Genomic DNA, 16,922 nt, shown 5'->3' with positions numbered 1-16,922 from the left:
GACTGGATGTCTTTTGGGTTGTGGACCATTCTTGATACACACGGGAAACTGTTTAGTGTGAAAAATCCAGCAGCTTTGCAGTTCTTGACACAAACCGGTGAGCCTGGCACCTACTACCGTACCCAGTTCAAAGGCACTTAAATCTTTTGTATTGCCCATTCACCCTCTGAATGGCACACTCATACAATCCATGTCTCAATTATCAAAAGGCTTAAAAAGGATTATTTAACCTGACTCCTCCCCTTCATCTGCACTGATTGAAGTGGATTTAACAGGTGACATCAACAAGGGATCATAGCTTTCACCTGGATTCACCTGGTCAGTCTGTCATGGAAAGAGCAGGTTTTCTTAATGTTTTATACACTCCTTATAGAGAGTTCACTATACAGATTTTACTCAGAGGAGGAAGGACTAGTGGTTGAGAACAAACCAATACAGCCTTTTAAAACCAGCTCTGCTGCTTTGGACATTAGAAACAGGTTGATGAGGTGTAAGATATATGTAGAAGTAGAGGTGTATGATATATGTAGAGGTGTATGATATATGTAGAAGTAGAGCTGTAAGATATATGTAGAGGTGTATGATATATGTAGAGGTGTAAGATATATGTAGAGGTAGAGGTGTATGATATCTGTAGAGGTGTATGATATGTGTAGTGGTGTATGATATATGTAGAGGTGTAAGATATCTGTAGAGGTAGAGGTGTATGATATATGTAGAGGTAGAGGTGTATGATATATGTAGAGGTGTATGATATATGTAGAGGTAGAGGTGTATGATATATGTAGAGGTGTATGATATATGTAGCGGTGTAAGATATAAGTAGAGGTAGAGGTGTATGATATGTGTAGAGGTGTATGATATATGTAGAGGTGTATGATATATGTAGAAGTAGAGCTGTAAGATATATGTAGAGGTGTATGATATATGTAGAGGTGTAAGATATATGTAGAGGTAGAGGTGTATGATATATGTAGAGGTGTAAGATATATGTAGAGGTAGAGGTGTATGATATCTGTAGAGGTGTATGATATGTGTAGAGGTGTATGATATATGCAGAGGTGTAAGATATCTGTAGAGGTAGAGGTGTATGATATATGTAGAGGTAGAGGTGTATGATATATGTAGAGGTGTATGATATATGTAGAGGTGTAAGATATAAGTAGAGGTAGAGGTGTATGATATGTGTAGAGGTGTATGATATGTGTAGAGGTGTATGATATATGTAGAGGTGTATGATATATGTAGAGGTGTATGATATATGTAGAAGTAGAGGTGTAAGATATATGTAGAGGTAGAGGTGTATGATATATGTAGAGGTAGAGGTGGAATATATATGTAGAGGTAGAGGTGTATGATATATGTAGAGGTGTATGATATATGTAGAAGTAGAGGTGTATGATATATGTAGAGGTAGAGGTGTAAGATATATGTAGAGGTAGAGGTGTATGATATATGTAGAGGTGTATGATATATGTAGAGGTAGAGGTGTATGATATATGTAGAGGTGTATGATATATGTAGAAGTAGAGGTGTATGATATATGTAGAGGTGCATGATATATGTAGAGGTAGAGGTGTATGATATATGTAGAGATATATGTAGAAGTAGAGGTGTATGATATATGTAGAGGTAGAGGTGTAAGATATATGTAGAGGTAGAGGTGTATGATATATGTAGAGGTAGAGGTGTATGATATATGTAGAGGTGTATGATATATGTAGAGGTAGAGGTGTAAGATATATGTAGAGGTAGAGGTGTAAGATATATGTAGAGGTAGAGGTGTATGATATATGTAGAGGTAGAGGTGTATGATATATGTAGAGGTGTATGATATATGTAGAAGTAGAGGTGTATGATATTTGTAGAGGTAGAGGTGTATGATATATGTAGAGGTAGAGGTGTAAGATATATGTAGAGGTAGAGGTGTAAGATATATGTAGAGGTAGAGGTGTAAGATATATGTAGAAGTAGAGGTGTATGATATATGTAGAGGTGTATGATATATGTAGAAGTAGAGGTGTATGATATATGTAGAGGTGTATGATATATGTAGATGTAGAGGTGTATGATATATGTAGAGGTGTATGATATATGTAGAAGTAGAGGTGTATGATATATGTAGAGGTGTATGATATATGTAGAGGTAGAGGTGTATGATATATGTAGAGGTGTATGATATGTAGAAGTAGAGGTGTATGATATATGTAGAGGTAGAGCTGTATGATATATGTAGAGGTAGAGGTGTATGATATATGTAGAGGTAGAGGTGTATGATATATGTAGAGGTAGAGGTGCATGATATATGTAGAAGTAGAGGTGCATGATATATGTAGAAGTAGAGGTGCATGATATATGTAGAAGTAGAGGTGTATGATATATGTAGAAGTAGAGGTGTATGATATATGTAGAGGTGTATGATATCTGTAGAGGTGTATGATATATGTAGAGGTAGAGGTGTATGATATATGTAGAGGTGTATGATATATGTAGAAGTAGAGGTGTATGATATATGTAGAGGTGTATGATATATGTAGCGGTAGAGGTGTATGATATCTGTAGAGGTAGAGGTGTATGATATATGTAAGAGGTAGAGCTGTATGATATATGTAGAGGTAGAGGTGTATGATATATGTAGAAGTAGAGGTGTATGATATATGTAGAGGTGTATGATATGTAGAAGTAGAGGTGTATGATATATGTAGAGGTGTATGATATATGTAGAGGTAGAGGTGTATGAAATTTGTAGAAGTAGAGGTGTATGATATATGTAGAGGTAGAGGTGTATGATATATGTAGAGGTAGAGGTGTATGATATATGTAGAGGTAGAGGTGTATGATATATGTAGAAGTAGAGGTGTATGATATATGTAGAGGTGTATGATATGTAGAAGTAGAGGTGTATGATATATGTAGAGGTGTATGATATATGTAGAGGTGTATGATATATGTAGAGGTGTATGATATATGTAGAGGTGTATGATATATGTAGAGGTAGAGGTGTATGATATATGTAGAGGTGTATGATATATGTAGAGGTGTATGATATATGTAGAGTAAGAGGTGTATGATATGTGTAGAGGTGTATGATATCTGTAGAGGTGTATGATATGTGTAGAGGTGTATGATATGTGTAGAGGTGTATGATATGTGTAGAGGTGTATGATATGTGTAGAGTTGTATGATATGTGTAGAGGTGTATGATATATGTAGAGGTAGAGGTGTATGATATATGTAGAGGTGTATGATATATGTAGAGGTGTATGATATATGTAGAGGTGTATGATAGAGGTGGAGGTGTATGATATATGTAGAGGTAGAGGTGTATGATATATGTAGAAGTAGAGGTTTATGATATATGTAGAGGTGTATGATATGTAGAAGTAGAGGTGTATGATATATGTAGAGGTGTATGATATATGTAGAGGTAGAGGTGTATGATATATGTAGAGGTAGAGGTGTATGATATATGTAGAGGTGTATGATATATGTAGAGATGTATGATATATGTAGAGGTAGAGGTGTATGATATATGTAGAGGTAGAGGTGTATGATATATGTAGAGGTGTATGATATATGTAGAGGTAGAGGTGTATGATATATGTAGAGGTGTATGATATATGTAGAGGTGTATGATATATGTAGAGGTGTAAGATATATGTACAGGTAGAGGTGTATGATATATGTAGAGGTAGAGGTGTATGATATATGTAGAAGTAGAGGTGTATGATATATGTAGAAGTAGAGGTGTATGATATATGTAGAGGTGTATGATATCTGTAGAGGTAGAGGTGTATGATATATGTAGAGGTAGAGGTGTATGATATATGTAGAAGTAGAGGTGTATGATATATGTAGAGGTAGAGGTGTATGATATATGTAGAGGTGTATGATATATGTAGAGGTGTATGATATATGTAGAGGTGTAAGATATATGTACAGGTAGAGGTGTATGATATATGTAGAGGTAGAGGTGTATGATATATGTAGAAGTAGAGGTGTATGATATATGTAGAAGTAGAGGTGTATGATATATGTAGAGGTGTATGATATCTGTAGAGGTAGAGGTGTATGATATATGTAGAGGTGTATGATATCTGTAGAGGTAGAGGTGTATGATATATGTAGAGGTAGAGGTGTATGATATATGTAGAAGTAGAGGTGTATGATATATGTAGAGGTAGAGGTGTATGATATATGTAGAAGTAGAGGTGTATGATATATGTAGAAGTAGAGGTGTATGATATATGTAGAGGTGTATGATATCTGTAGAGGTAGAGGTGTATGATATATGTAGAGGTAGAGGTGTATGATATATGTAGAAGTAGATGTGTATGATATATGTAGAAGTAGAGGTGTATGATATATGTAGAGGTAGAGGTGTATGATATATGTAGAGGTATATGATATGTAGAAGTAGAGGTGTATGATATATGTAGAGGTGTATGATATATGTAGAGGTAGAGGTGTATGATATATGTAGAGGTGTATGATATATGTAGAGGTGTATGATATATGTAGAGGTAGAGGTGTATGATATATGTAGAGGTGTATGATATATGTAGAGGTGTATGATATATGTAGAGTAAGAGGTGTATGATATGTGTAGAGGTGTATGATATGTGTAGAGGTGTATGATATGTGTAGAGGTGTATGATATGTGTAGAGGTGTATGATATGTGTAGAGGTGTATGATATCTGTAGAGGTGTATGATATGTGTAGAGGTGTATGATATGTGTAGAGGTGTATGATATATGTAGAAGCTCTGCTGCTTTGGACACTAGGAACAGATTTACAATCCCCTTTCATGTTCTTATTGTTTGCTATTCTATTCTCGTGATATTCTTCATATCCATTCCTGAATACCGTGTTGTGTGATCATTAGAACTGATTCACTTTGAATGCAGGAAGGAACATTTCCAACACGCACTTCACTTCCTGTTTCTGTGTAACTGTTCTCCCTCCTCTGCTGTACTTTACTTTACTTTCCTACTTTCCTACATAGAAATAGAGAATAGAGAATAGAGAATAGAGAATAGGATGAAACAGAGAATAGGATGAAATAGAGAATAGGATGAAATAGAGAATAGAGAATAGAGAATAGGATGAAATAGAGAATAGAGAATAGGATGAAACAGAGAATAGGATGAAATAGAGAATAGGATGAAATAGAGAATAGAGAATAGAGAATAGAGAATAGGATGAAATAGAGAATAGAGAATAGGATGAAATAGAGAATAGAGAATAGAGAATAGGATGAAATAGAGAATAGAGAATAGAGAATAGGATGAAACAGAGAATAGAGAATAGGATGAAACAGAGAATAGAGAATAGGATGAAATAGAGAATAGAGAATAGGATGAAATAGAGAATAGAGAATAGAGAATAGGATGAAATAGAGAATAGAGAATAGAGAATAGGATGAAATAGAGAATAGAGAATAGAGAATAGGATGAAATAGAGAATAGGATGAAATAGAGAATAGAGAATAGAGAATAGGATGAAATAGAGAATAGAGAATAGGATGAAATAGAGAATAGGATGAAACAGAGAATAGAGAATAGGATGAAACAGAGAATAGGATGAAATAGAGAATAGGATGAAATAGAGAATAGAGAATAGGATGAAATAGAGAATAGAGAATAGAGAATAGAGAATAGGATGAAACAGAGAATAGAGAATAGGATGAAATAGAGAATAGAGAATAGAGAATAGGATGAAATAGAGAATAGAGAATAGAGAATAGGATGAAACAGAGAATAGGATGAAATAGAGAATAGAGAATAGGATGAAATAGAGAATAGAGAATAGAGAATAGGATGAAATAGAGAATAGAGAATAGGATGAAACAGAGAATAGAGAATAGAGAATAGGATGAAACAGAGAATAGAGAATAGAGAATAGGATGAAACAGAGAATAGGATGAAATAGAGAATAGAGAATAGGATGAAATAGAGAATAGAGAATAGAGAATAGGATGAAATAGAGAATAGAGAATAGGATGAAACAGAGAATAGAGAATAGAGAATAGGATGAAATAGAGAATAGGATGAAATAGAGAATAGGATGAAATAGAGAATAGAGAATAGAGAATAGGATGAAACAGAGAATAGAGAATAGAGAATAGGATGAAACAGAGAATAGGATGAAACAGAGAATAGGATGAAATAGAGAATAGAGAATAGAGAATAGGATGAAATAGAGAATAGAGAATAGAGAATAGGATGAAATAGAGAATAGGATGAAATAGAGAATAGGATGAAATAGAGAATAGAGAATAGGATGAAATAGAGAATAGGATGAAATAGAGAATAGAGAATAGGATGAAATAGAGAATAGGATGAAATAGAGAATAGAGAATAGGATGAAATAGAGAATAGGATGAAATAGAGAATAGAGAATAGGATGAAATAGAGAATAGGATGAAACAGAGAATAGAGAATAGAGAATAGGATGAAACAGAGAATAGGATGAAACAGAGAATAGGATGACAGACCCATTAGTACTGTAGTGTTACTGTACTGTATCTAGTTGAGAAACAGAGACTGACTGACCCAGTAGTACTGTAGTGTTACTGTACTGTATCTAGCCGGCAAGCCTTCTCTAGTACTCTGGAGCCAAGATCAGTCAGTTCACATCTCTGTGTTAATTCACTATTGTCACGTCCTGACCCTAGTAAGATGTCATTTTCTATAGTAGAGTAGGTCAGGGCGTGACAGGAGGTGTTTTGGGTGGTTTTCTATGTTTTCTATTTCTATGTTTATGTTCTAGGTTTCTATTTCTATGTTGGGTTTTTTGGGTTGATCTCCAATTGGAGGCAGCTGTTCCTCGTTGTCTCTGATTGGAGATCATATTTAAGTAGGGGTTTTTCTACCTGGGTTTTTGTGGGTTAATATATATTTTGAGTAGTGTTTGTTTCTCTCTGTGTCACGGTTTGTTGTTTTGTCAAATTCAGTTATTTATGTTTTGCAAGGTTTCACGGATTTAATAAAATGTGGAACTACAAACACGCTGCACCTAGGTCCGCTCCTTTCGACAGCCGTGACAACTATTCAGAAACAATTTACATTCAGACAGCGTTCAGACAGCGTTCAGACAGCGTTCACACAGCGTTCAGACAGCGTTCAGACAGCGTTCACACAGCGTTCACACAGCGTTCACACAGCGTTCACACAGCGTTCATAAAGCAATCTGTAAATATGGACTGCTCTGGGAGGAATGGTTGAGTTGCCATGCCACAAAGGACGGGTCGTGGTGACTGCAACTGAAACTGTGTCACTCTGTATTAGAGTGTTTGCTAAATGTCAATATAAAAATAACCTTACTTTAGCCGTAGCATCTTTAATGGACAGACTCAGTGTTTGTTCCTGATCCTGGAGTCTACAAGGGAAGAGGAAGACAGGACGAATGTTATGGACAGACTCAGTGTTCCTGCAAGGGAAGAGGAAGACAGGACGAATGTTATGGACAGACTCAGTGATAGGTCCTGTGGAGATGTTATATTGAAACATCTAGTGGTTGTATTTTATTGTCGGCCGATAGGGAAGATAGGTCCTGTGGAGATGTTATATTGAAACATATCTTCTTTTTTTATTTTTTATTCCTACCTTGGTTTGATAAGATTAGTACAGATTTTCTCAGGTGGAGAGACAGTGATCCTGGAGTTAGGATTAGGATTAGTACTGTTAGGATTAGGATTAGTACTGACCTGAATATGGCTTCAGGGGGAGAGACAGTGATCCTGGAGAAGTTAGGATTAGGATTAGTACTGACCTGAATATGGCTTCAGGGGGAGAGACAGTGACACTGGAGAAATTAGGATTAGGATTAGTACTGACCTGAATATGGCTTCAGGGGGAGAGACAGTGACACTGGAGAAATTAGGATTAGGATTAGTACTGACCTGAATATGGCTTCAGGGGGAGAGACACGAATCCAGGAGAAATTAGGATTAGGATTAGTACTGACCTGAATATGGCTTCAGGGGGAGAGACAGTGATCCTGGAGAAGTTAGGATTAGTACTGACCTGAGTATGGCTTCAGGGGGAGAGACACGAATCCTGGTCCTGCTCTGTGATGTCACCAGGTCGTTGAGGGCATTGCCCATGTCTCTGAGCTGGGTGTGGCTACAGCTGCGCAGGGCAGGTCCTTCAACCTCCTCTGTCTGTAGATCCTCCTCTTCCTGCTGGATCTGGTGCTCCAGGCTGCAACTCCGAGACTGCAGCTCTCCTAGTCTCCACTGCAGCTCTGCCATCTCCGCCTGGGGGCAGAGAGCATTCGTAAAGAGTAGTCTCAGAGTAGGAGTGCTGATCTAGGATCAGTTCTGACTTCTAGATAATAATAAATATGATTATACAGACAGGAGACCTGATCTGAGAGCAGCACTTCTACTGGATCTCCATTCAACATTTTACAGGGCATGGGACATTTCTTCATTCAACCAGTGTATGACAGGATCTTCATGGGCACAACTGGGTATTTCCTGTAGTATTTCTGTTGCAGGCCTATCTAACTACTTCATTCTACAATACTAATTGTTGAGTGTACACAATGGGAATGTATTGGGGGCATTGCACAAATCGATGTGATGAATTCAAACAGGCCAAAAGTGTCCAAAAGCCCTTGTTATTTTCAGTAATCGCTACCTAACTAAATCTACTCACCTCCACCATGCGTTTCTCCTGCAGCAAACACTCTCTCCTTTGCAGTGGACCCTGGACGGTTTCAGCCACTTCCCCTCCATCACTCTCCACCTCATCCCTTTAACACGTCAAAACCAGAAAGAATAAAAGACAATAACAGTTATGTTGGGATCCTACAGTGAGGGAAAAAAGTATTTGATCCCCTGCTGATTTTGTACGTTTGCCAACTGACAAAGAAATTATCAGTCTATAATAAAATCCAGAAAAATGCATGTCAAAAATGTTATAAATTGATTTGCATTTTAATGAGGGAAATAAGTATTTGACCCCCTCTCAATCAGAAAGATTTCTGGCTCCCAGGTGTCTTTTATACAGGTAACGAGCTGAGATTAGGAGCACACTCTTAAGGGGAGTGCTCCTAATCTCACCTTGTTACCTGTATAAAAGACACCTGTCCACAGAAGCAATCAATCAATCAGATTCCAAACTCTCCACCATGGCCAAGACCAAAGAGCTCTCCAAGGATGTCAGGGACAAGATTGTAGACCTACACAAGGCTGGAATGGGCTACAAGACCATCGCCAAGCAGCTTGGTGAGGTGACAACAGTTGGTGCGATTATTCGCAAATGGAAGAAACACAAAAGAACTGTCAATCTCCCTCGGCCTGGGGCTCCATGCAAGATCTCACCTCATGGAGTTGCAATGATCATGAGAACGGTGAGGAATCAGCCCAGAACTACACGGGAGGATCTTGTCAATGATCTCAAGGCAGCTGGGACCATAGTCACCAAGAAAACAATTGGTAACACAGTACGTCGTGAAGGACTGAAATCCTGCAGCGCCCGCAAGGTCCCCCTGCTCAAGAAAGCACATATACATGCCCGTCTGAAGTTTGCCAATGAACATCTGAATGATTCAGAGGACAACTGGGTGAAAGTGTTGTGGTCAGATGAGACCAAAATGGAGCTCTTTGGCATCAACTCAACTTGCCGTGTTTGGAGGAGGAGGAATGCTGCCTATGACCCCAAGAACACCATCCCCACCGTCAAACATGGAGGTGGAAACATTATGCTTTGGGGGTGTTTTTCTGCTAAGGGGACAGGACAACTTCACCGCATCAAAGGAACGATGGACGGGGCCATGTACCATCAAATCTTGGGTGAGAAGCTCCTTCCCTCAGCCAGGGCATTGAAAATGGGTCGTGGATGGGTATTCCAGCATGACAATGACCCAAAACACACGGCCAAGACTAACAAAGGAGTGGCTCAAGAAGAAGCACATTAAGGTCCTGGAGTGGCCTAGCCAGTGTCCAGACCTTAATCCCATAGAAAATCTGTGGAGGGAGCTGAAGGTTCTAGTTGCCAAACGTCAGCCTCGAAACCTTAATGACTTGGAGAAGCTCTGCAAAGAGGAGTGGGACAAAATCCCTCCTGAGATGTGTGCAAACCTGGTGGCAAACTACAAGAAACGTCTGACCTCTGTGATTGCCAACAAGGGTTTTGCCACCAAGTACTAAGTCATGTTTTGCAGAGGGGTCAAATACTTATTTCCCTCATTAAAATGCAAATCAATTTATAACATTTTTGACATGTGTTTTTCTGGATTTTTTTGTTGTTATTCTGTCTCTCACTGTTCAAATAAACCTACCATTAAAATTATAGACTGATCATTTCTTTGTCAGTGGGCAAACGTACAAAATCTGCAGGGGATCAAATACTTTTTTCCCTCACTGTAGCAGCGCTGTTCTGTTACTCAGGTGGGGTGGTGTGGTGTGGGGTGGTGTGGTGTGGTGTGCTGTGTTGTGTTGTGTTGTGGTGTGGTGTGGTGTGTTGTGGTGTGTGGTGTGTTGTGGTGTGGTCTGTTGTGGTGTGGTCTGTTGTGGTGTGGTGTGGTGTGTTGTGTTGTGGTGTGTTGTGGTGTGGTGGTGTGGTGTGGTGTGTTGTGGTGTGTGGTGTGGTGTGGTGTGGGGTGTGTGGTGTGTTGTGTTGTGGTGTGGTGTGGTGTGGTGTGTGGTGTGTTGTGGTGTGGTGTGTTGTGGTGGTGTGTTGTGGTGTGGTGTGTTGTGGGGTGGTGTGGTGTGGTAATGGTACTAACCTATGGTCCTCCATCCTGGCGAGGGCGCTGTGTACTGCCTCTCTGAGTCTCTGGAGGAACAGAGCCACGCTGGGCTGTCTGGAGGGGAGACCCAGCCTCAGTGAACTCCTCTCTCTACCCAGCTCCTCCAACTTCTTACCAAAATGCTCAGCTGAAACAACAGCACACATATCTGGGTCACAGACCAGAAACAATCCACTACTACTGTCCTCTCCTCCGCTACTACTGTCCTCTCCTCCGCTACTACTGGCCTCTCCTCCGCTACTACTGGCCTCTCCTTCGCTACTACTGTCCTCTCCTCCGCTACTACTGGCCTCTCCTCCGCTACTACTGTCCTCTCCTCCGCTACTACTGGCCTCTCCTCCGCTACTACTGTCCTCTCCTCCGCTACTACTGGCCTCTCCTCCGCTACTACTGGCCTCTCCTCCGCTACTACTGGCCTCTCCTCCGCTACTACTGGCCTCTCCTCCGCTACTACTGGCCTCTCCTCCGCTACTACTGTCCTCTCCTCCGCTACTACTGTCCTCTCCTCCACTAATACTGGCCTCTCCACTAATACTGGCCTCTCCTCCGCTACTACTGTCCTCTCCTCCGCTACTACTGGCCTCTCCTCCGCTACTACTGGCCTCTCCTCCGCTACTACTGGCCTCTCCTCCGCTACTACTGGCCTCTCCTCCGCTACTACTGGCCTCTCCTCCACTACTACTGGCCTCTCCACTAATACTGGCCTCTCCACTACTACTGGCCTCTCCACTACTACTGGCCTCTCCACTACTACTGGCCTCTCCACTACTACTGGCCTCTCCACTACTACTGGCCTCTCCACTACTACTGGCCTCTCCTCTACAACTGGCCTCTCCTCTACAACTGGCCTCTCCTCTACAACTGGCCTCTCCTCTACTACGGGCCTCTCCTCTACTACGGGCCTCTCCTCTACTACGGGCCTCTCCTCTACTACGGGCCTCTCCTCTACTACGGGCCTCTCCACTACTACGGGCCTCTCCACTACTACGGGCCTCTCCACTACTACGGGCCTCTCCACTACTACGGGCCTCTCCCCTACTACTGGCCTCTCCACTACTACTGGCCTCTCCACTACTACTGGCCTCTCCACTACTACTGGCCTCTCCACTACTACTGGCCTCTCCTCCGCTACTACTGTCCTCTCCTCCGCTACTACTGTCCTCTCCTCCGCTACTACTGTCCTCTCCTCCGCTAATACTGGCCTCTCCACTAATACTGGCCTCTCCTCCGCTACTACTGTCCTCTCCTCCGCTACTACTGTCCTCTCCTCCGCTACTACTGTCCTCTCCTCCGCTACTACTGTCCTCTCCTCCGCTACTACTGTCCTCTCCTCCGCTACTACTGTCCTCTCCTCCGCTACTACTGGCCTCTCCTCCGCTACTACTGGCCTCTCCTCCGCTACTACTGGCCTCTCCACTAATACTGGCCTCTCCACTAATACTGGCCTCTCCACTACTACTGGCCTCTCCACTACTACTGGCCTCTCCACTACTACTGGCCTCTCCACTACTACTGGCCTCTCCTCTACAACTGGCCTCTCCTCTACAACTGGCCTCTCCTCTACAACTGGCTTCTCCTCTACAACTGGCTTCTCCTCTACAACTGGCCTCTCCTCTACAACTGGCCTCTCCTCTACAACGGGCCTCTCCTCTACTACGGGCCTCTCCTCTACTACGGGCCTCTCCTCTACTACGGGCCTCTCCTCTACTACGGGCCTCTCCACTACTACGGGCCTCTCCACTACTACGGGCCTCTCCACTACTACGGGCCTCTCCACTACTACGGGCCTCTCCACTACTACGGGCCTCTCCACTACTACGGGCCTCTCCCCTACTACTGGCCTCTCCCATGAAGTATTCACAGAACAGCCCTTACTGACCCACACAAAGTATTCACAGAACAGCTCTTACTGACCCACTTAAGGTATTCACACACAGTGAACATAAATAACTGGAGATTAGAGCAGCACTAGTTGGTGCTAGTTTTCAGTCACACAGCCCTGGCATGGAAACAGGTCAGGGTACAGCCTTAGTCTGTCTGAGACAACATTACCATCCAGGAGGAGGGACAGCCTTAGTCTGTCTGAGACAACATTACCATCCAGGAGGAGAGACAGCCTTAGTCTGTCTGAGACAACATTACCATCCAGGAGGAGGGACAGCCTTAGTCTGTCTAAGACAACATCAACATACAGGAGGACAGACAGCCTTAGTCTGTCTGAGACAACATCAACATTCAGGAGGAGAGACACACTATATATACAAAAGTATATGGACACCCCTTCAAATTGGTAGAATCAGCTATTTATAAAATTGAGCACACAGCCATGCAATCTCCATAGGGAAACATTGGCAGTAGAATGGACTTACTGAAGAGCTCAGTGACTTTCAACATAGGATGCCACCTTTCCAACAAGTTAGTTCATCAAATGTCTGCCCCGATAGTGCTGCCCCGGTCAACTGTAAGTGCTGTTATTGTGAAGTGGAAACGTCTAGAAGCAACAACTACTCAAAGTGGCCAAACAAGCTAACAGAACGGGAATGCAGAGTGCTGATATGCATAGCACGTAAAAATAGCCTGTCCTCAGTTGCAATACTCACTTCCAAACTTCCTCTGGAAGCAACATCAGCGTAAGAACTGTTCGCCGGATCCTTCATGAAATGGGTTTCCATGGCCGAGCAGCCGCACACATCACCATGCGCAATGCCAAGCGTTGGTTGGAGTAGTGTAAAGCTCGCCGCCATTGGACTATGGAGCAGTGGAAAGGCGTTCTCTGGAGTGATGAATCACGCTTCACCATCTGGCAGTCCGATGGACGAATCTGCGTTTGGCAGATCCCAGGAGAACGCTACCTGCCCCAATGCATCGTGCCAACTGTAAAGTTTGGTGGAGGAGGAATAATGGTCTAGGCCCCTTAGTTCCAGTGAAGGGAAATCTTAACGCTACAACATACAAGGACATTCTAAACAATTCTGTGCTTCAAACTTTGTGGCCCTTTCCTGTTTCAGCATGACAATGCCCCCGTGCACAAAGCGAGGTCCATACAGAAATGGATTGTCGAGATCGGTGTGGAAGAACTTGACTGGCCTGCATAGAGCCCTGACCTCAACCCCATCGAACACCTTTGGGATGAATTGGAACGCCGACTGCGAGCCAGGCCTAATCGTCCAACTCTTGGTTGAATGGAAGCAACGTTCCAAGATCTAGTGGAAAGCCTTCCCAGAAGAGTGGAGGCTGTTATAGCAGTAAAGGGGGGACCAACTCCATATTAAAGCCTTCCCAGAAGAGTGGAGGCTGTTATCACAGCAAAGGGGGGACCGACTCAATATTAAATCTTTCCCAGAAGAGTGGAGGCTGTTATATCAGTAAAGGGGGGACCAACTCTATATTAAATCCTTCCCAGAAGAGTGGAGGCTGTAATAGCAGCAAAGGGGGACCAACTCCATATTAATGACTTCCCAGAAGAGTGGAGGCTGTTATAACAGTAAAGGGGGGGACCAACTCTATATTAAATCCTTCCCAGAAGAGTGGAGGCTGTTATAGCAGTAAAGGGGGGACCAACTCCATATGAATTCTTCCCAGAAGAGTGGAGGCTGTTATAGCAGTAAAGGGGGGACCAACTCTATATTAAATCCTTCCCAGAAGAGTGGAGGCTGTTATAGCAGTAAAGGGGGGACCAACTCTATATTAAATCCTTCCCAGAAGAGTGGAGGCTGTTATAGCAGTAAAGGGGGGACCAACTCTATATGAAATCCTTCCCAGAAGAGTGGAGGCTGTTATAGCAGCAAAGGGGGACCAACTCCATATTAATACCAATGATTTTGGAATGAGATGCTCAACTAGCAGCTGTCCACATACACTACATTACCAAAATGATCTCCATATGGCCGAAAGTCAGACAGGAAGTTGCATTAGGTCAGCCAACATGAATAAATACTACAGTATACTATGGTTAAATACTACAGTATACTATGGTTAAATACTACAGTATACTATGGTTAAATATTACAGTATACTATGTTTAAATACTACGGTATACTGTTGTTAAAAACTACGGTATTCTATGGTTAAATATTACGGTATTCTATGGTTAAATATTACAGTATTCTATGGTTAAATACTACAGTATACTATGGTTAAATACTACAGTATACTATGGTTAAATACTACAGTATACTATGGTTAAATATTACAGTATACTATGGTTAAATACTACAGTATACTATGATTAAATACTACGGTATTCTATGGTTAAATACTATGGTATTCTATGGTTAAATATTACAGTATACTATGGTTAAATACTACAGTATACTATGGTTAAATACTACGGTATACTGTGGTTAAATACTACAGTATACTATGGTTAAATACTACAGTATACTATGGTTAAATACTACAGTATTCAGAAAGGTGGACTCGAGTCAAGTGACTTGGACTCGACTACTACGCCAGTCGCACATTTTGCGACTTGAGACTTGACAAAATTAAAAAGACTTGCCCCCGTCATGGACTTGAGCTGTATGACTCGAGAGACTCTAGAGACTTGTTAAGATTTCCCAAAAGGCATCACCCTCCTCTCATCCTGTCACCTCCTGTCCTCTCACAGCACCTTCTGTTATTCGCCAACCAACCTCCACAGATCTCAACCAGTGGGCGGAGTTGGGGAAAAACAACATTTCTCGATGTCACTCAAACTGTATCTGTCAACGCTAGCAGACAGAAAGAGGCGAGAGGGTCCACTCCTGTCAAAATCTGTCCATGCGGGAGTACAGTGATGAGCAGAATGATGAGCAGACCACCTGCCGTCTCACCTTTGGAACAACAACTACTATTGTTAAGAGTGGAGATCATCTCGTCAGTGCATCAAAGCATCAAAGCTGGGACCGAGAGACTGAAAAAAAGCTTCTATCTCCAGGCCATCAGACTGTTAAACAGCTTCTATCTCCAGGCCATCAGACTGTTAAACAGCTTCTATCTCCAGACCATCAGACTGTTAAACAGCTTCTATCTCCAGACCATCAGACTGATAAACAGCTTCTATCTCCAGGCCATCAGACTGATAAACAGCTTCTATCTCCAGGCCATCAGACTGGTAAACAGCTTCTATCTCCAGGCCATCAGACTGATAAACAGCTTCTATCTCCAGGCCATCAGACTATTAAACAGCTTCTATCTCCAGGCCATCAGACTGATAAACAGCTTCTATCTCCAGGCCATCAGACTATTAAACAGCTTCTATCTCCAGGCCATCAGACTGATAAACAGCCATCACTAACTGCTGCTACCTACATTGAGACCCAATCACTTTAATAAATGGATCACTGGTCACTTTAAACAATGCCACTTTAAATAATGCCACTTTAAATAATGTTTACACATTGTACATTACTCATATCATACGGTGCCTTGCAAAAGTATTCATCCTCCTTGGCATTTTTCCTATTTTGTTGCATTACAACCTGTAATTTAAATTGATTTTTATTTGGATTTCATGTAATGGACAAACACAAAATAGTCCAAATTGGTGAAGTGAAATAAAAAAAATTACTTGTTTCAAAAAATGTAAAAATATTACAAATGGAAAAGTGGTGCGTGCATATGTATTCACCCCCTTTTCTATGAAGCCCCTAAATAAGATCTGGTGCAACCAATTACCTTCAAAAGTCACATAATTAGTTAAATAAAGTCCACCTGTTTGCAACTAAGTGTCACATGATCTGTCACATGATCTCAGTGTATATATACACCTGTTCTGAAAGGCCCCAGAGCCTGCAACACCACAAAGCAAGGGCCACCACCAAGCAAGCGGCACCATGAAGACCAAGGAGCTCTCCAAACACGTCAGGGACAAAGTTGTGGAGAAGTACAGATGAGGGTTTGGTTATAAAAAAATATCCGGAACTTTGAACATCCCATGGAGCACCATTAAATCCATTATTAAAAAATGGAAAGAATATGGCACTACAACAAACCTGCCAAGAGAGGGCCATCCAAAGGAGCTGCAAAGCTCCACAGCGGAGATTGGAGTATCTGTCCATAGGACCACTTTAAGCCGTACACTCCACAGTGCTGGGCTTTATGGAAGAGTGGCCAAAAAAGCCATTGCTTAAAGAAATAAATAAGCAAACATGTTTGGTGTTCACAAAAAGGCATGTGG

The 16,922-nt window shown here is 41.7% G+C and overlaps 1 protein-coding gene across 1 annotated transcript in view; it reads right to left on the bottom strand.

Moving 5' to 3' along the window:
• The window catches only part of disc1 (DISC1 scaffold protein), a 94,431-nt gene that overhangs the window by 55,842 nt on the left and 21,667 nt on the right, over window positions 1-16,922 (bottom strand). Inside the window, exons 5-8 of the mRNA XM_029764022.1 lie at window positions 10,739-10,889; window positions 8,665-8,761; window positions 8,029-8,261; window positions 7,327-7,381 (exon numbers count right to left, since the gene is read on the bottom strand). Of these exons, the coding sequence (XP_029619882.1) occupies window positions 7,327-7,381; window positions 8,029-8,261; window positions 8,665-8,761; window positions 10,739-10,889 (536 nt within the window). The remainder of the gene's footprint in view (window positions 1-7,326; window positions 7,382-8,028; window positions 8,262-8,664; window positions 8,762-10,738; window positions 10,890-16,922) is intronic.

This window comes from Salmo trutta, chromosome 10, assembly GCF_901001165.1.
Source record: "Salmo trutta chromosome 10, fSalTru1.1, whole genome shotgun sequence".
In the NCBI taxonomy this organism is placed as follows: domain Eukaryota; kingdom Metazoa; phylum Chordata; class Actinopteri; order Salmoniformes; family Salmonidae; genus Salmo; species Salmo trutta.
This window is presented reverse-complemented; position numbering and strand designations above follow the sequence as displayed.